The sequence below is a fragment of the Dromiciops gliroides genome, chromosome 2, assembly GCF_019393635.1.
Source record: "Dromiciops gliroides isolate mDroGli1 chromosome 2, mDroGli1.pri, whole genome shotgun sequence".
Lineage (NCBI taxonomy): Eukaryota > Metazoa > Chordata > Mammalia > Microbiotheria > Microbiotheriidae > Dromiciops > Dromiciops gliroides.
This window is the reverse complement of record NC_057862.1, coordinates 255,412,045-255,433,194: the sequence shown is the minus strand read 5'-3', so window position 1 is coordinate 255,433,194 and position 21,150 is coordinate 255,412,045. Positions and strand designations below refer to the sequence as shown.

The 21,150-nt window shown below is 39.6% G+C and overlaps 1 protein-coding gene across 7 annotated transcripts in view; it reads left to right on the top strand.

The window, feature by feature from the left end:
- The first annotated feature begins 264 nt into the window (after positions 1-264).
- The window catches only part of MAX (MYC associated factor X), an 89,699-nt gene continuing 68,813 nt past the window's right edge, over positions 265-21,150 (top strand). For 3 of the 7 annotated variants that reach the window (XM_043988905.1, XM_043988902.1, XM_043988901.1), the window contains exons 1-3: positions 265-566; positions 1,335-1,361; positions 9,072-9,179. In XM_043988905.1, coding sequence (XP_043844840.1) covers positions 531-566; positions 1,335-1,361; positions 9,072-9,179 — 171 coding nt within the window. In that variant the 5' untranslated portion in view covers positions 265-530. Of the gene's footprint in view, positions 567-1,334; positions 1,362-9,071; positions 9,180-21,150 lie in introns of those variants that run through there. The other 4 variants (XM_043988906.1, XM_043988904.1, XM_043988903.1 and 1 more) reach the window with 2 other exon arrangements.

The following is a 21,150-nucleotide window of genomic DNA, read 5'->3' as shown; positions in this document are numbered from 1 at the left end:
ACCTCCTAACAACTTGCTCCACACCCCCACCAAGCCGAGTACTACAACTCCCAGAAGGCATCACGCTCCCCTTTCTCCCTCCCTCCTCGGCGGGACACGCAGGCGCTCTTGTTCTCGTCAACAAGCCGGAGCGCCTGAGTGTTTATCGTGCCTAACGGGATTTGTAGTCCTTCCTGGACCTTCAGTCCTTGGGCGACTGAAGGAGAGTGGACTCCAAGTCTCAGCGGCCCTTGCGCGGCTGAGGCCGGTCACGTGGGCGGGGGGGGGCCGGGCGTGCGTGCCGCCGTTGATCCGGTCCTGCAGTGAGGAGGTGGTTCTAGCCTTGTTGTGTGTGTGTGTGCGTGTGCGTGTGTGTATGTGTGTGTGTGTGAGTGTGTGTGTGAGTGAGGGAGTGAGTGAGGGAGTGAGTGAGCGAGCGAGCGAGCGAGCGTGTGCGGCCCGGCTTGTTGTTGTCCCTGACTTCCCCCTCCCCTCCACCCCTCCCCCTTTCCCAGCCGCCGCTGCAGTGGCCGCTCCCTGGGCCGTAGGAAATGAGCGATAACGATGACATCGAGGTGGAGAGCGACGTGAGTCCCGGGGTTTCTTCCTTCCCGTGCGTGTCTGTTTGGGGGTCGGGGCCAGCGGCCAGAGACGGAACTGGACGGGGTGGGGGGGCGGGGGAGGCGTGCGGAGGCCGGGCCGCTTCCTCCTCGCCCTTCCCCTCCTTAGACGGGTCCGCCGTCGCCGCCTCGGTCCGGGCATTTCCCTCACCCTCCCGGCCACCGCGGCCTCTGGAGTCCGGATGGGGAGGAGTGGCCTTGGGGAACCCTCCCTTCCCTCCCCCGCCACTTTCCCCTCACCCCACTCCGGCGGAGGGGGCAACATCACTGGGGCCAGTCTACCCTCCTCCCTGACCCCCCTGGTGCCGGGATGGGGGTACACTCCGTAGCCCATTGTCCAGATCCAGGGAACGGGGGCTGTGCTCAGGACCCTTCCCCGCCCCATCCCACCTCGTCCAAGATACCTAGTCCTTTTTCTGTCTGGGGGGGGTTAGGGTGCCCAGAATGCCCTTGGCAGGGGCTGAGGAACGGGGGCATTCAGGACCCCTTCCCCCCCAGTGCGTCCCCTCTGGCTGGGCTGGATCCCGGAAGAAGGGGCGGCGCACAAGACACACACGCCCCCAATCCCCCCCTCCCCCCAGCCCAGCACGGGGATCCCGGCTGGGGGGAAGGGAGGAGGGTCGGGCTTACTCCCCATCCCCTGCTTCCTTCACCGCCGGCATTTTCTTTCTTATTTTTGAATGTGAAGCGTAAAAATAACTCCTATATTTTCTATTTTTCTCTCTCTTATTCCAGGAAGAGCAACCGAGGTTTCAATCTGCGGTACGTCTCCTTCTCTCCATTTCATTTTCATTTCCGTTCAGTTCTAATCCTTTTCGGGGTCAGAGAGAGTTCTGTTACTTTCAATGTTATGATGGTAAACTGCACTGTGAAATGCTGGAGGTGAGGTGGGGGCCTACGTCTGGGATTGTAGTTGGGGATAAGGGTTGTAAACTTAAATCATTCTAGATTCTCAGGTGTCTAGGTGAGTGGGAGGAGCTTTGTCCATAGGAAAGGATTTGATTCTGGAGGGAGCAAATCCAAGGGATTTCTATAACTACTGTTTGGAGTCAGGAAAGGAAAGAAGTTCTGAATTAAGTCGTTGTCATTATTTGAAGGCAAAGCAAACTAGAGAATATTTGAAGACAAATAGGAGGCACATGTGATCATCAGAAATGAAAAGAGCCATTTGAATACTGTATTCCTTAAAGAGTCTAGCAGTATTACATAACATTGTAATGCAGAAATTAAAGCCACAAGTTGCACATACAGGAACAGTAGCAGAATGTCACTGTTCTAGGCCCATGGGTTGAAGCAGGTTTTGAAATTAAAGAGAAAAAGCTTTGGAGTTGGTGTGAAAGAGAGAAATGAGAATGTAGTTTTGTCAAGGAGGGAAGCTGTAAGAAAATGCTAGATCATTTCTTTGGTTTTCTGTATTAATGCATTCAATATTTGGTTCAGTAGATGTAGCTATGTATTGAAAATTGATGGGAACCTGGAGCTGTTTAGTGAATTTGAATGGGGGTAGGAGAAAGAGACTTTTTTGGGGGCACAAAACAAAGGGAGATTAGAGCGGGAAAGGGGAATGAAGCACAACAAAGTTCATGATAGTTTGTAGTTGGGAGCAGTAAGGAATAATAATTTTTTTAAAAAGAGAAACTCTTGCTGACTTAGACTTGAATTAACAGAACAGATTGAGATTCAGAATCTTGTTCAGAGACCTGGGGCTTCAGAAGAATTTAAACAACATTAGGAGAAATCCCAGGATGTAATTGTTTTATTAGACCTGAAAACTGTTTCTGATTGTCATTTGTTAAAAACAAAATTATCCATTTTAATGGGCTGACTTGGTCAGAGTTTCACATAACTTGTGAGGGAGATTCTTTATTTTGGATTTTTTTGTTGTAAATTTTCTTTAATAGTATATCCACTTTAATACTGTACTTTAAAAGCAAAATTTTAAAAAGTATTTCCTTTTTCTCCTCAACTACCTTGATGTGATCTGAAAATAGCCCTAGTTGAAGGGTGGTAGGAGGGGAGAAAGAGTCCTTTAAGAACTTCTTTTCCAGACTCTTGCTTGGAACAACTATTCATGGGCTTTCAGCAAGAAACCAATTTTCTTTGTTGAGAGAGGGCTTTCTCAAACTTTTTTTGATTTTCAAATGATTTATGCATTGATTTTAAATGGCCATGAAATTATTAAAATGTACTTCTCTGCACCTTAACATCTAATCTCAGGGCTCTCTCTAGAATTTTATGGTTAAGTGTTAAGGTGTCTAGAGTTGATCCCTTTGTTTTTTGTTTTTTGCTTTTTTATTTGGCTTGCAGAGACTTTCAGACATCTTGCACAAGGTAATCACAACAGCATGGAGAAAAGGCAGATGTGTTACCAGCATGTTTTTCAGTTTCACAAACAACTATCAGGAGTGAGAATTCCCCTTCCTATGATGATCAGATTTGTACTCCAAAACTCAAGGCCTGGGCATAAGAAGTTTCTTGTTTTTGAGGAGCCATTTTTAGACTTTGACTTTTGAAGGAAAATCAAGATGGAATAAAAGGAAAAAATAGTGAATAATTTGGGTCAATATTGTAAGAGTTTTAAAAATTACTTAGAGAATGTTGTTTTACAGGTGTAAAAATCCTGTGTCATGAGACATAAGAGACTGATATGAAGTAGGAAATACAGCTAACTATAAGAGAAAGTGAAACTGAATTTAATATTCTCTGGGAGCCATGAAAAAGATAAAGACTTTAATTGGTAGAAAAAATAAGCTCGACTAGAAGAAAACAGTCTGAGTAACCCAGAAGAATGACTTGGAGACTTTTCCAGCAGTATTTCCTATGACAAAAAATCCCATGTTGGAAAAATCCCAAGTGATGCGATTTTCCTTTTAATTTTATAAACACTTTAAAAAATAATGGAAGGATTTACTGTGTGGACATAAAAAGATACAGATTCCTTTTGCACATAATGTTTTTATGTTTTCTTTCTGTTTTGGTGGCATTCTACAGGAAGGGGTTTAAGCTTTGAATACAAGTATGTGAGACCTGAGACTATTTCTAAGAAATTGTCCTTCATGCTAGCTCAGTATACTGCAATTGCAGCATATCTTCTAGAAGTTTTAAAACAGGTTTGTGCAATTCCATTTCTGATGTGAAGTGTGTTAGCCTCTCCAAGGTATTTGCTTCTCAGAATTGTAATGTATTCAGAAAGGAAGAAGAGCAGATCTGTTTCAGATTTGAACTTGAATAGCAAAGTACTTTATGTTAGTAGCAAGAATGAGTTTTATGGCATAGGTGGTATATACTCGGCCTTCTTTTAAAGTGGTTAACCACAGTGCCGAAATTCCAACATCATGGGTTCCTGAATAGACCTTTGCTGCTATTAATAAAGTACTTCTGCCTTGCTGTTATAATCCTATTTAAAACTGATTTTCTATAGGATGGCTGCAGTGTTGACCAGTTTGGATAGGAATCCAGGGTGCTGGCCAGAAGTTTACTAGGCTCAAAAAATGTTTTCTGTAGTACATGAGGTATAATATGATGCCATATTGTGCTAGTCATATTCATCAATACCAAGGATTAATCTTCAAAGGAAAGCTAGAAATTTGGTCAACAAGTAGTTAACTTCAAGCAGTTGTGAGTGTACTAGCCTTGCCTTGATAGTCTGATTCAATTTAAAAGTTATTTCCTCAAATAAAGTTGTGGGAAACTTGAATTAATATTTTCATTCCATGGGCATTGGTCAGTATATATCGCTAGCCACCACCATTGATGGTTGGGATTTTCTGTGTATCAGGTTGAATCTTTCAGTTGGCTTCAAAAGAATACTTGGGTTTTTTTTGTTGTTTTGTTTTGTTTTGTTTTTGGTGGGGCAATGGGGGTTAAGTGACTTGCCCAGAGTCACACAGCTAGTAAGTGTCAAGTGTCCAAGGCTGGATTTGACCTCAGGTACTCCTGAATCCAGGGCCGGTGCTTTATCCACTGTGCTGTCTAGCCGCCCCCAGAATACTTGGTTTTTGAGGTAAGATAATATCAGTTGCATCTTCCCTAAGTAATGAGAGGAGTGCCTGGATCGCTTATATGTTACTGATTATATTCATTATTAATGTCAGGAGCAGTGTGGTATAGGATAAAGAGCTATCCTTGGAGTTGGGACAAGCTGGGTTCAAGGCCCACCTGCCACAAACTAGCTACGTGACCCGGGGCAAGTCACTTAACCTTTCAGTGTCCCAGAGCCTCTAATGCTAGAAGTTGTAGAACAGCCTAGTTGGAGGAAATTTCCTCAAAGGGAATTCCCTGCTTCAGTGAATTCACAGGTCCGAGCCATAAATAAAGGTTTTTTTTGCAAGAAATGTAGGTAATAGAGAAACAGCATGACAGAAAGGAACTGAATGAGAGTCAGGAAGCCCAGTAGCCAACAAAAACTATGTGACTCGACTCCTGGGCAAATCACTTAACCTTTTAATGCTCCAGATACATATGTTAGTGGTGTAATAAGTATATAAACAAAATCAGAAATGTGGATCCAAAAAAAGAGGCAAGACTATCTTGATGGTTGTGGTAATAAAACCACCAGTATTCAGACTCAGAAATTTCTTAAAAATTGGTACATTGTGATGAATTGCTACACCGTGTCAGGCAAGTTAATTATCAGTTTCCCTGTATTTGGAGCAGATGTATCTATAGCTGTATTAGTTTTGAAAGAATTCTGCTCACAGCATTCCTTAGGTATTTGGGAACCAGCCTGATGAGATATTTCACTGTGTTATCTACCACTTGGCGTTTTTAGGAAAAGAGATGCTGGCTAACAGAAAATATCGAATGAGGATACATTCTATATTCACAAAGTTGGAAAGAAATAATTTAAATAGGTTTCCCCCAATTTTAAGCAGAATCCATCAGACTGTTATGAACTCTCCTGCAAGTTAAGCAACTTGGCTAAAAAAGTGGCATTTGCTTTCAACATTTAACAACTTAACATGTACTTGTTAGTGTCAGGGATGGATGGACAAATTGTAGAAGAAGATTTTTATTCTGGCTGCATCTGTGGGAAGTTCAGTGGAAGGAAAACTGAATGGAAGAATAAAGATCTTGGCAGAGAAGTCAAAGCTGGAAGCTCTTTTGTGCCTGAGTTCCTGTGGAGCATCTGTGGGCCACTCTTCAGTATCCCATAGTATTTTTGTAAGCCTGGGATGGCCCTGAAGGAATGTTCCTTTGGCAGGCCCCATGAATCCAGTTTACTTGAGAAAAGGCAGGATCTGCAGCTGCTATCTCTATGGTGCATGTGGGTAAGTTTGTCCCTGGGCTTAGTGGCCACTCTAAGAATTCTGTCTTCCTCTAGATCTAGTTTGTCTGACTGATTTTGGAAAGGTACTTTCATTGCCACTTAACCCCTATGAAAGACCTTTCCCAGTGCAAGACAGAGTAGGCTCATCCTGATTTGACTTCCTTAGTACACAGCATAGATCTTTACACATTTTGTTCATGTGCCTGTGGGAAACCCATATACACACTGGCAGTAATCACTAACCAAGGTGAGGTTTCCTTCTTAGTAAAGGAAATGCCAGTCTGTGAAGGCACTTAACAAGGCGTTGATGAACAGTAGTATCCTGGCAGCTGTCCATACCATTCTGATGAATGGGGGACAGTGTTGTCAGACTGCCCTGATTTGACATTGAATGTATCTGTGCCAAGCACAGTTGTCAACTCTGCCTAAAGGATTTATGTATGCTTCAAAGCCCCTAGAAATATGGATGAGAGTTCTGTTACTTAATACAGATTTGCCTTGGTTGTTGCTTGAACAATGTAGTTCAGGGTGTTGCCACAACTTAAGTTAGGTGAACATTGTAGGTAGGACTAGTTAGAAGGCATTTTCTTCATCTTGTTCATCTCTAAGAGCTTCAGATTGGCTATAGGTGTGGCAACTTTGGGGTAGACATGGCAGCAGGGATTGTTTTTTGTTTCCTCTCTTCTGCTAGTTAAATTGGACCTGGAACCGCTCTTGTAATTCCATCCACTGCTTTGAGAACGACAGTCTCCAGCTCAGGCTTTCTACCAGGCAGCAAACTGTGCTGCCTGCATTGTTGAGCCAACTTCTCAAACTTGGCTTGCTCCCCAAATGACAAGCCAAGATTTCTGCTGATGGTTGAAAGCCAAGTTCACTTACAGTTCTCCAACCAAAAGGCTTGTTGTCCATTTGAGTCTTTTCAGGGCTTGGTGAATGGGAAGGGAGTAGTGCATTGTGGGGATGATTTTGGTTTTAAATTATGCTTAGCACCTCCTAACTAATTTAGAACCTAATGAAACCAAGTCCACCTTGATTTCTAACTTATATTTGCAAGACTTTCCCAAAAACAAGGGGAAATCTTTTGCAGGAGGGTAGAGGGGGAGGATCAGGATGTATTAATAGTAATTTCATAGTGTTGCTTCTATGTACAGCCCTCTAAATTGAACAGCATTGAGATAGAAGGAAGGCCAGGAGTTAGGATCACTTTATAGGCAGCAGAATCTTGGGCCGAATGGGTCCCTGTTGGAGATTAAAAGTGTATGTTTAATTTGCAGATAATGTCAATGAATAGAGAACACTGGAGAGCCAGTTACATTCTGAATGGTCATTGTATTGGCTACTTGAGATATTCTATGGTAGCGTGTTCTTCTGAGCTTTGCAGCTTTGTCCTAGGAAAAGGTCATAGGCTGTAGGGGGAGGAAACAGGACTGGATTCTTAAATTTGTATGCTGTGTGTTATTTTATCTCACTAATTTTTACAACTAGAAAGTAGTTACAGACTATACCATATTGTTTAGGTGGTGTAATAGATGAAAATTCATCAACTTAAATTGGTCTGGCAACCAAGGTTGTCTGATGGTTTTCTTCAGTTTTTCCATACTATTTCAGGGTATGGCTGTGGTTCAGGGTAGTGCACTCATTACTTGGGGCTGCCTGGTCATATGTCTTGGAAAAGGAAAAGTTTTGTTCTCTGGCAGTTCCCTGTCCATAACCATGATGGGAACCATGTGTTTTAGTAAAATTAGAGTAATAGATAGGATGCTATGTTTGGGAATTAGGATGTAACTAGAGTTATAACAACTGCCTCCTCTATGCTAGTCACCCCTTTCCCTTTAATGATTGAATCTGTAGTTCAAGTCCTGTTACATCTCCTGTCTAAAATTGTGTTTTCCTATCACAATATAGAACAAGGGCTTACTGATTACAGGAAATGACATTTTTTAGGACCTAGTACACAATGTTGTGCATCATTGCAGTACCTAATTGAAATATTGTTTATTTTTACAGCCTCATTTTAAAAGTTCTCGATGTTCCTTGTGTAAGTTTAAGTTATTTGTTTCCTTTTGCACATAACTTCGTTCTTTAGGTCATCCCGGTAGAGCTATATAAATGATGACATCATTGGTATGCTAAGGGTAAATTCTCAGTCTAAAGTCTTTACCATAACTTTTTACAACCCAAATATGGTTTAAATCCTTTAAACTCTAAAGAGCAATAGTAGCACTTGCATTTTATCATAAGGGTTAGCTAACCCTTTTCACTTGGATCGGGATAGTAATCTATCTATACTCTTTTCGCCTTGGAGCCATTCCCCTTTGTGGCCTAGTGCATTGACAGCCTATATGTCTCTTCAGCTGATTGTTCTTGTTTGTGATTCCAAGTGGTTTAAGACAAAGAGACTCTGCTTTGTGGTTATTTGGATCCTGCCAAGTAAATGTGTTTTGCAACAGGTGCCTAGGGAGATTTATTCAGAGCATGTGGAGGTTGAAAGCTTTGCGATCTAAGAACTGTCTCTCTCTGGCACAAACTTATTCGAAGGGGAAGCACTTGGCATGGATTTTAAGAATCAGGAAGCCTAAATAGAGTTGGAATCTTTGTCCTTTTTTGTTTTCCCAAATAGGCTCAGATTAATGCATATGGGATTTTTTCAGAGGTCTCTTTTCTTTTGTAAGGGTCACAGATGGGGATATTATGTGGGAACAGAGTACAGAATCACTTTGATGGGTATCTTTGAGGAAATAGTAAAGTGTGTGTAACTTATTCCTTCCTTGAGCATATGTTGCGGGAAGTCTCCATTAGTGGAAATGATTGTACCTTATTAATATATCTACCTGGAATTTTGTCACTACCAATCTCTGACTATTATATCACATGAGGAAATTTGGGGAAAGGAATTGTTCCAAGAAAATCACATTTTGCTCCCATGAATAACTTATTTTACTTGTGCATGAGCCAGATATGTCGAACTGCCTTGGATGTTCCTGTCACAGACCCTGCTGCTACTTACGCTTCTTTCTGCATTTAACAGGGCCTAATTCTGGAAACCCCTCCCCACTCAATTACCCCCTTCAATCCAGTGCCTCTTAGTCCAGTTGCCAGGGACATCACTGACAGCATACACCTCTGGAATGAAACCTGGACCCTCTGGTGCTATGTATTGAGAATGTTGGTTCTGATGTGCTCTTTCTCCTTTTCTCTTTCAGGCTGACAAACGAGCTCATCATAATGCACTGGAGCGAAAGCGCAGGGACCACATCAAAGATAGCTTTCACAGTTTGCGGGACTCTGTCCCATCACTCCAAGGGGAGAAGGTGAGTTTATTGAGAAAGCTAATAGGCTACCTCTAGTTTGGCTTCCTTTTCAGACATAATGAATCTTTTCTGCCTGAAAAGAAAAGGCATCCAAAGGTAATGGTAATCTCCTATTATAATTCTTCCTCTCTCTTTTTTTTTTCTTGGTGTGGTATACATATATTAAGGACTGATACTATTTTTTGTCTGTGGTACCCTTAAGTGTAACACAGTTGTCCTGATGATCACCTTTTAAAAATTTTTTTATATTTTATTTATTTCCAATTACATGTAAAAAATGTTTAACATTTATTTGTAAAAATTTTTGGTTCCAAATTCTCTCCCTCCATCCTTTCCCTGAGAAGGCAAGCAATACTACCATAATTTTTAAACATTTCTTGATTTTTACTTCTCTTGGAGTAAAAGCCAACTAACCCACCTTTTCCCATTTGCCACTACCAAACTATATGAGAATTAATGGGGCTGTTTATGAAATACTCAGTTGGGTGATACTTTATTATTTGTTAAATGTCAGGAATTACATATAGCTGAAACAAAATTAGAAAAATCATCACATTATAAAAATATTACATACAGTGAGCCTCTGTCATGCTCTGAGTATATTTATATATACACTTACACATACTAACACACACTCTCACTCTGCTTTCAGACCCTAATGATGGGCCCAAAAGGGCAGAACTCATAACTGTGCTAGTGGTTGATGAACATTCTTTGTCAGGAGAATATAGTAAATAGTGCCTACAGATGAAAATTTTCAGAACCAACTGTGAACCTAGTTCTAGTTATTTTTTTTCAGACACAATCTCCAGAGAGTGTGAACAGCCTGCTGAGTTTTGTGAAAAGAGACCTAAAGGAAAACTTGTGTCCTCATAAACTGGGTGGCCTTCCAAAAATGAGTGTTTCCCCGGGGAGGCAATAACCAGCTGTTTCCATATTTGAAACTAAAGCAAGAGGTTGTGGGCAAGGGTCAGTCCTTGGAATTCTGGGGAGAAACATCTGTTTTCACAGACGTTTTATCTTCAATATAGAATATAAGTACTTACATGTATCATCACCATTCAATAGAGTGAATGACTCTGGAAAGAAGACTTTCATCTTTATGGTCCAGAAGTCTTTTGGGGGGGGGAGGGCAGGGCCATGAGGGTTAAGTGACTTCCCCAGGGTCACACAGCTAGTAAGTGTTAAGCATCTGAGGCCGGATTTGAACTCAGGTCCTCCTGAATCCAGGGCTGGTACTTTATCCACTGTGCCACCTAGCTGCCCCCTTTGGTCCAGAAGTCTTAAAACAAGCATTTCTTTAAGAAAACCTTTGCTCATAGGAGTGATTTGAATAGCCTGCTTTAGGTAGAAGTCTGGTGATCTTTTCCACTTAGCCAAGATCCAGTTTGGATTCAAGTGGCTGGGATGTCCTTGGAACTATTGTGATGCTTGTTACACTCAGACTGGCATGTCAGTAAGTCAGAATGCTGGAAATATGACCTAAGGTGTGGTCAGTCTTCCATGGCACTAAACCATGGGTTAGGTCTGACCTTTATCAAAAGAATAAGTAAATAGGCCATGTGGGTCTCTGCTGTCACAGAACCAGAATTTTCTAAGTGAAATTTACTTATCGAGACTTTATTTAATGGCCCTGAAGGAAAGGTATTTATTCATCTTGAACGACAGCATTTCTGGGTGCAGCACAGACCAAAGAATCTGAACAGCTGGTGACAGACCCACCCTCTCAAAGTTCATGTGTACAAAGTGCTATCACATGTCAATCTGAGTCATTGATAATTGTTGCATCTTCCTGTTGTATATCTGTAAATTTTAACGTTTAAATTTAAACTTTGTAGATTGAAAAGTACTATATAAGTGCAAGCTGAAGTTATTGGATACCCCTTTAATTCTGAAATCCAACCACAGCCTTTTCCCAGCAAAAGTGATAAAAGGAAGTTGACACTAACAACTCTGAGCCCCTTAGTCCTACTTGATTAAAAAACTTTTTTCAAATTCATAGTTGTTATATACCTCATCACTCCTTTCCCCCTCTGGTATTGTTCCAGACTTTTTATCTACTGATGCAATTTTTTAAAAAAATGTATTTAAACCAAAGAAAAGTGCCTTGTTCTTCATCTGGCTTGTGATAATTTGGATTGTGACAGTTAGTAACTGTAAAAGAAGATCTTTTCCATGTAGACTTCTGGCAGCATAAGTTGCAGTAACTTAGGTCAGATGTCCCTTGAGTCTCCCCTAACTTTGAATATTCTTATTTCAGTTGACTTAATGATGCTAATTAATTATAATAATTCACACTTAAATCACTTTATGGTTCACCATCTCTTATAATTTGAAGACAGTTTGAGGTAGTGTACCTTCTAGGCTAGATAACCACTGCTAAATTTATTCATTCAATGTATGAACAAGCAAAGGTAGTTCTTTGATGTGAAATTAAGGTTATAATAATACCTTACATATATGTATGTCACTTGAGCATACAGCCAAGGATGTGCTGGAACCAGCTCAGACTAGCTAAATTTTCAGCAAACTGTACAAATCAGGGCTTATTTTATTGTTTTGTTGATTTTTCTAGACTTTAAAAATCAATGTAAAAAAACAATACAGATAAAACTAGCCAATTGTTAAACATTTGCCATTGTTTAAACATGTACTTGATTTAAATTTAAACATTTACCTGATTATAGAACTACTAAGTATTAGGACTTCAACCCAGTTTTTCTCTATACTCAATTTCTGGTAATATGGATATTGACATTGATTGAGTTGGTCTTTGAATCGATCAGGGGCTGATTACAGAGAGTCTGTTTCTGAAATATAGAATCCAAATATTATTGGTCCTTTGTTTCTCCAACCGAAAAACAAATCCCATTGAAAATGATCACCTTTTGCTTCAGAAAAATTAAGTGATCATCATGTCTGCTGATGAAATTACTACTTGAATGGTTATATTTTATCTTAGCATCTTCAGTTAGATATACATTTTTCTTCTATACTTCTATACTAGGCTGTGTAGCATGTCTGTGCTACTAATAAAATATCCTGGCTATATGTAGTAGGTTGTTAGTGATTGGTTTGTTTAGTCTGGGATCATTGAAAGATGATGAAACTTTTTGGTTTCATGTGGCTGCATTAATAGAGATGAATATGCAGTTGTTCTTGTCATTTTGGGAGGCTTATACAACTACTGGAAAATTAATTCCTGTTGTTAGCTAAGCTAGTTTGGACCATATAGTAAGCATAAATTTTGACCCCATGCAAAGTGTGTTTTTCATCTGAGATTTATTGAGTCCAATCCACTATTGTTTGCGTGTGTTATGCTTCTGGTAAATTTGGAGCTAGGACACACTCAGCTAAATCAAGAAGGACCCAGTACTAATCGTAATAAAAGAAAATCTCCAATGAATTTTGACCTTGGATATTGACTGATCTGAGGAATCTTACTCTGATGTGTTGCTGACCAAAGAAATAAGTGTTTGCTTCAAAAAAATGCTAATATTCATTGGCAATTAGGTGAAGGCTTCATCAGCATTAAGATTACATCCTAGCTAGGTGGCACAGTGGACAAAGCACTGGCCCTGGATTCAGAAAGACCTGAGTTCAAATCCTGCCTCAGACACTTGATACTTACTAGCTGTGTGACCCTGGGCAAGCCACTTAACCCTTATTGCCCCGGGGCTGGGCAGGGCAGAGATTACATCCTACTTATTTGGTGAGGATCTGAGTGGTCTGATGTAGATATCTTAAGTAGAGTTGTATTTCTGCTATACCCATAAGTTAGCCCCTAGCACCTGGACTAAAGGGACTACTTTTTGCCGTCTTGTTCTTCTGCTTGAAGTTGACTATTGAGCTAAAAAGCTACATTTCAGTAATTCCATTCATATGAATAAAGGAAAGGATAGCCTTCAACAACCCATGTCCAAACTCATTCTAACCCTACTCCTGTGTCATTTAATTATTCTGTGGAGAAAGACCAGACCTTCCTGTCTTGTTTGGGCTGGAAGTACTGCTGTCATTCATGGACCCTGTCCCAATGCTAAGCAGTGTGGAAGCTTAACCTTGCTCTGTTTTTCTAATTTCAGCTGGTTTCCCCCTCTTTAAGGAACCTGGCCTTCCCTTATTAAGGACTCGGCAATATTAAAAGTAGACATAGTACAGACACTATAGAGTGTTAGCTCTATTGCAGCTCAGAACTCCCTAACTCAGGATTCATCAGCCTCAGCCTTCCCTAGTGTCAGGTATGACAGGCATGTACCACCACTCCTGGCTCCAGAGTCATGTTGGAATACAGGGCTTTGTCCAGTCAAGGCAAATTCCAACTTATGAGACTGAAAGAAGAGGAGTCACAATTTTGGCTCTGCAGCAAGCAGAGCCAAACAACAAGCAATCTTGAGGTTATATATAGTATCACACTTTTAAAATCATTTTTATCCTTGGTCCAGGGGAACAGATAATGAAACACTTCCTTTTATTAGAGAAGTAGAGACTATAGATAGGAAGTGTGCTTCATGTGTCAAATATAGTCACTTTGTTTAATTTTGTTATTACAAGGAAAGGATTCAGTGGAGTGTATAGACAGAGATGATTGTAAAAAAAAGAGGCATCAAACTTTTAAAGGACAAAAAAAAAATCAAAAAAGGAAAACAAATTTTCAATAGTCATCAGCAAACTTTTGAGTATATATTATTAGGAGTAGGGTTCTGTAATGGGCTTTGGGGACATAAAGAAATGTGACATTAGCCCTTTTCTTTAGAGGGTTTATAATCTGAGAGGGGTATGTTATATGTATATTGCATATGTTAGTGTGTAAAGATAAATAACAATTATGGTAGCATGTATGCCAAATGAATGGTATAGAGTTTTTCTGTCTAGTTTATTTTTATGTTCTACTAAATCCTGATTTCCTTAAAGGGTAGGGGGAGGAATATTAAACAAACCAAACTCCTTTCTTCAGACAAGCAAAATTTATCAAAAACCTGAAGACACTTTAATTACATTCCCTGAAGTAGTTTAGCACTACCTCTGGGTGGAAGGGATTACCATGGACTTGATGCAGTTCATCTAACTACATTGTTTCCTTGTATCTCAGTGGGATGCTAAAAAGATTGTGTTCTGGACTAAATAGGAAACCATGGCCTTCCCGATTTCACCTCACTAAAATTCATATTTCCCTTTAACATGACTTGTGGTGACCAGGTCAGAGTCCATCTTAAGAAGGATAATATTTGTACTGTTTATCTGTCAGGGTTTTTATGGAGATGAAATTCAGTTAGATTCAGCACAAATTTGATAGATGCCTACTATGTATGTGCTAAGTGATGGGGCTGAATAAAGGCAAAACCCAAATAATTTCATCCTTCTTTCTACTAGGAGTATACAGTATGTACACAGGTAAATGCCAGGCAATTTAAAGAGGGTATCAGGAAAGGTTTTTCTTTGGAGGGGCAACAGAGTCAAGCCTGGAAGGAAACGATAAATTCCAAAATTCTAGAGTGTCAGTTTGGTTAGAACATTTAAAGTGGAATAATGTGTGATCAGCATGGAATAGTAGATTGGGACCCGACTGTTGAGGATTTAAAATGCTTTAATGTATATGAAGAGTACTGTTATACCTATGTCTCCAGCCCTGGCCCTTCTCCTTAGCTTTAGGACAGTATCTCTAACTACCTCCTGGATTGCTTCAATTACATCACTTTAAACTCAATATTTTAAACTGAATTTAGCCTTAAAACCATCTCCCTCTTGAGGCATCCCTAGGTAATCATTCTTATGGTCCCTCAAGCCCCAAATCTTGGAATTATCTTTGACTTCTTTTCTATCCCTGCCCAACCATAATCCAGTTACTTTTCAGTTCTTTATTTGTAATATCCTTTGATTCGGCTTTTTTCTTTCCATCTCTACTGCCACTAGCCTAGTGTAGGGCCTATCATAGTTTCATAACTAGTGTTTATGCTTTGTTTCTCTACCCACATTTATCCATCCTACATACTGCTGCTACATCAGTATACACACCAAAAACACTGTTTTATGAATGATACTCCACTGCTCAAAAACTTTCATTTACTCCATTGCCCAAAACATGAAAGTCAGATTTGCATTCAAGGCTCTCCATAGTTAGACATCTTATCTCTATATTTCTTATCCTTTTTTCTTTTTCTTTTCTTTTTTTGGCGGGGAATGGGGGTTAAGTGACTAGCCCAGGGTCACACAGCTTGTAAGTGTCAAGTGTCTGAGACTGGATTTGAATTCAGGTCCTCCTGAATCCAGGGCCAGTACTCTATCCACTGCACCACCTAGCTTCTTTTTTCTGTGTAAACCCTGTTCTTCTGGCCAAACTGGTTGGTTTGTTATACCTGAAGATGTGATATACATACATGCCACTGTATGTATACTGTATGTACTACAGACATCTGGTTGTATAAATCTTTTTCCTTTCAGGCTTAGCCTTAGGTGAATCCCTCTTGGCCTTGGTAACCACCTGATCCTCTCAAATCCTGAAATACTGATCATTGAGCATTTAGCTTGTTACCATGTATTTTTGTCTTCTCTTATGTACATACATTTATGTTCTGTATTTCCAGTTAGATTTCAGGCTCTGAATCAGACTGTCATATTTTATATCCCACATGCTTACCTGAGAACCACATACTTTTTAAAAAATTGATGTGATATCTACAGTAAAGTGGCAGCAGATGTGGTATCTCTTTGTGAAGATTAAAACCAGGGAACAACTACTACCTTTAACTACATACATCCACATGGCCCTTGCCCATGGATTCCAGAGGCAGATGAGCCTGAACTATACAAAGTGATTCAGGGAATAAGAGCCAACTAATTCTTACTGAAACCACTCCACTATCCTTTAGCTGTACTGCTAACTATTGAGTGGCTAAATCTTTAAGATAGGTATTGATTGATATTTTCTGTACACTTTATATATAAAACAATAACAATTGGTATTTTCTATAGTTTTTTTAAGTTTGCAAAGCATTTTATGTATCTGATTTGAGCTTCACAACTACTAAGTGAAATAGGTACTTGGAATATTATCAACTCATTTTTACACATGAGGAAGCTGAGGTTCGGAGGTCACACATGTGCCCACGGTCACACAGCTGTCTTTCTGACTCCAAGTCTAACATTCAGTCTCCCTTATCAGTCTTCCTCTAGATCCATTTAGCTTTCCCATCAGTAATATCATTTACAATATGGCCATCCCTAGATTTTATATAATATACAAATGATTTCAAGAGGGCTCCTGGCAACTGGAAATTTGAGTCTTTTGTGTTATTGGTGGGATATCACTTATTGGGCCTTTCCCCTACATCTGAGGGATAGTCTCCCCTTCATGCTTATTCCTTTCTTGGCTACAAGATGTTTAGCTAGCACAGGACTACTACTTCCGTTACCTTGAACGTTAACTTTCTTTTAATATACTGCAAAGATTACATTAGATTTTATGGTTGCTATATAATATTGTTGGTTGATTTTGCATTTGCAGTTAACTAAAAATTTCAGATCTTTTTCATATGAACTATCCCTCCCCATCACATCTTGAATATTATTGATTGAGGCCAGTTTGACCAAAAGCTTTTTTACAAAATAGAATCTGAAAGCACAGTCATATATTCTTTTGGGGGGGGGGCGGCAACAGGGGTTAAGTGACTTACCCAGGGTCACACAGCTAGTAAGTGTCAAGTGTCTGAGGCCAGATTTTAACTCAGGTCCTCCTGAATCCAAGGACAGTGCTTTATCCACTGTGCCACTTAGCTGCCCCCACAGTAATATATTCTAAAGTCCAAGTTATAAAACTCAATACCCTTTTCTGGATTGTAGTGTATACATGTTACAAACTCTTTTTATAGGGGGGCAGCACCAGCCCTGGAATCAGGAGGACCTGAGTCCAAATCAGGCCTCAGACACTTGACACTAGCTGTGTGACCCTGGGCAAGTCAATTAACCCTCATTGCCACGCCCAAAACAAAACAAAAAATTTTTTTATATAGTTAATGCAACAGTACAAGACTCATTCACCATATTGAACTATTTAGTATGTTTAGTTTATTGTAGCTAAAAGATGGTTTCACAGCATAGTTCTGCTACCTGCTCAGACTAGAACTCACAGATTTTGGAGAGTGTCACCTAAGTTTGAGTGTTTGGTCCTTAGTTCTTCAGATCAGAAATTTAGTCTGCCTAGAAATAGTCAAACTCTGGGGAATTGGGAAGGGGAGGGGAATAAGTATTTATATTTTGCCAGGCACTGTGCTAAGTGCTTTTGTGTATAATATCTCATTTGATCCTCACGACAACTCTACAAGATAGATACTGATAATAGGCTCTGTTTTACAGTAGAGGAAACAGACAAATGTTAAGTGACTTACCCAGGATCATGAAGATCACAAATCCAGTCACAAAAACTGGATTTGAACTTGGGTCTTCCTAACTCTGTGCCCAACACTTTCATCAACTGAGCCACCAGCTGCCTCTAAAATTGGTTTATGCTAACTAAATTTAGAAATAATTGACTTAGAAACAAGAGTATCAATTTAAAAATTTTAAGAGAGAGATCAAAATAAGTAGTGTTGGGTATTTGTAAAAATCAGTCCTTCTTTCAATGAAAAGTCCAAATTTAAAATTTTATAATGAATGATATAAATTCCAAGGCAACCAGTCTTCTACTGAAAGACTATTTGGAAAGCCAAATAAAATAATAAAAGACTTTGTAGCCACAAAATCATAGTAAAAAATTCATAGGATCCTAGATTTTGAGGCCCAATTTCTTTGTTTTATAGGTAAAGAAACTTGTTAATTCCCTTGATTTGTGTTTAGAGACCTGTTTCTTTGATTAAGTAGCTAATTTATCAGTTATCCCAAAACATTACGTCAAGTTATGGTACTGTTAAATTGGTCACTACTTTTTTTTTTTTAATTGAATCATAGTTAGATTGGTTTTTCCAAGGAAGACATTCAGTTCATTTCAAGAAACATTAATCACTTGCTAAGTACAGATCACTGTGCAAAGGGCAATACATTGTAGAGGAGATAAAGTACCTCTTGTTATGGGGGGGTACACAGACATTACCATGATATACTACTTATATATATTTATAAGGTATTTAGAGAAATGTGTGAGGTCTGTGGGGAAGAGGAGTTTATTACCGATTTAAGAGTACCAAAGTAGGATTTGTGAAAGAGACAAAGCTTGAGAGAGCAGGATGAAAAGTTAAAGTGACTCTTGATTGTGGAGGGCTTGAGATGCTAACTCTTCTTAGTAGATAATCTCTATTAAAGGGTCAGGAAAATATTGTTAAAGTTTTCAAAGAGTCTAAGCCAGAGGTGTCAAACTCCAAGGGCTACTCCTGATTGTGGTCTGAACCACATTATTATTATTATTATTATTATTATTATTATTATTATTATTATTATTATTAACAAAATAAATAAAAATACAATACAACATAATGTTAATTTGTTGTTTTATAAAACAGTATGCTGCCTGTTTCCATATGAGTTTGATGCCATTGGTCTGGGCCTTTCATAAGGAGGGCCTTTACTAGGGTTAGTAACTTAAAAGGACAGAAAGGAACAGAATGGATACAAGAAATACTGTGAAAATGGAATAAATAGTAATTAGTAATAGTATATTAGTGAATTATTAGAAATAATGAACTCTAAGGGCAGCTAGGTGGTGTACTGGATAGAGCATTGGTCCTGGAATCAGGAGAACCTGAGTTCAAATCCAGCCTCAGACAATTGACACTTACTAACTGTGTGACTTTGGGCAAGTTGATTAACCCTGATTGTCTCACACACAAAAAAATACCCCAAACCCAAAGAAATAACTCAGCTTCAGGCTTTGAGGAAGAGATAACAGACCTAATTATGGATGTCTTAAATTTAAGTTGTTGGTAGACCTTTGAGAGTGGTCAAGAGTAGGGGGAGATATTCTTGAAGTAATTAAGGAGAGGTCATGACTGGAGATACAAATACACTTTTGTGTATAGGTGAGATTTGAAGCCATGGTAATTTATATAGGCAAGGGAGAGTAACCAAGAATTGAGAACAAATTTGAGGAATACTCACCTTACAGGGTTGGGAAGAAGATAAGGTTCTAGCAAACAAATCATTAAAGAGACAGAAGGGGGCAGCTAGGTGGTGCAGTGGATAGAGCACCGGCCCTGGATTCAGGAGGACCTGAGTTCAAATCTGGCCTCAGACATTTGACACTTACTGGCTGTGTGACCCTGGGCAAGTCACTTAACCCCAATTGCCTCACCCCAAAAAAAAGAGAGACAGAAGGAAAACCAAGAGAATTGTGTCTCTGGAGCCAGGGGAGGAGAGGGATGGTCTTGGTTTCCTTACCTGTAAAGTGAGGGCAGTCAGACTAAATGGATATCTGAAGTGTCTTCTAGCTCCAAAATATATGTTCCTTTGAACTTTTACATAGGCTATGGAGAGAGAGAGAATATGCATATGTTTATGTATGTATATTTATGTGTATATTTTGCAAGTGACTCAATCATCTCTTCCCCCTACCCTACCCCCATTTTCTTAGTTGTTATGTTCAGGTACTACTATAGTAATAATTGTATACATTATAAAACTTACACACAAATAGGAATTTAAAAAGAATGAGATGGAGATGAAGTCACATTTGATCCTAAAGTTATCAAGGAGTCACTGAATAAGATAAGACTTACATTTTAATAAAAATGATTTTGGTAGCTATGTGAAGAAAGAATTGGAGAGGGGAGAGACTTGAGGCAAAGGAGACCAATTAGAAGACTGCCACAGTAGTTGCAGTGAGAGGTGATAAAGGCCTAAACTAAGATGTTGTGGCTGTAGAAAGGACAAGAGTTAACTGATTAGATATGTGGGATGAGGGAAGGTGGGGGAATTTAAGACAACACTGAAGTCATAAACCTGGTTGATGGGAAAGATAATAGATAATTTGGAAGAGGAGTAGGTTTTGGGAGACGATGTAATGAGATCTGAAATGAAAATGACAACCCATCCAAGCCTATGTGACTCCCTTTGCCCCACCCAAAATAGATAAGGGGGGTGTGTGGGTGTGGGTGTTGGGGGAGAGGAATTTTCTTAGAGGCATTTGGGCATTGGCTGTTTAGGGTACTTGGATCAAGGTTAGGCTATTACTACCAGGAGGGGCTGACACTGTCTTGGAATAGGAGAAATTGAGAGTTTGCACAGTGGAGGGAGCATATGGTCTGGGGGAACATTGAGGATTAAGAGTAAGTGTGGGGGCGGCTAGGTGGCACAGTGGATAAAGCACCGGCCCTGGATTCAGGAGGACCTGAGTTTAAATTCAGCCTCAGACACTTGACACTTACTAGCTGTGTGACCTTGGACAAGTCACATAACCCCCATTGCCCCGCAAAAAAAAAAAAGAGTAAGCGTGGTTGTTTTTAAGAAAAGTCCCATGTAGGAATGTTTGAAACCATCCAGTTGGTTGATCACACATATATCCATAGCCCTCTACTTTGGAAACCACCTATACAACCTATACAGATAATAAGAGTCACGGAATTTCAGAACAGGAGACCAAAGAAATCAATCACGTTTAGGCCTTCATCTTATAGATGCTGCTGAGGTTCAGAGAGGGTAAATAATTTGCCTGTGGTTACACAACTAATCAGAAGCAGACCTCAATATTGGCATTCAGGACTCCTGAATTGAGTGGTTTTTTTTACATTTCATTACAGTGCTCCAGTGTGGATAAATAATACTGTATGTATTTTTTTAAATCTAAGGTAATTAAAAACAATTCATTTTACTGCAAAATACTGCATTTACTGTAAAATACCACATTTGGCTTAAAAAAAAAAATCAACAGCAAAGGTGCCTAGATGGCAGTTTATGGTAAAAGGATTTGGAATTTTAGTGGCCTATAAGTTCAGTGGTATTATATATCAGCCTATAAAAGCTTCACCAGACTGCCAAAGGGGGATCCATG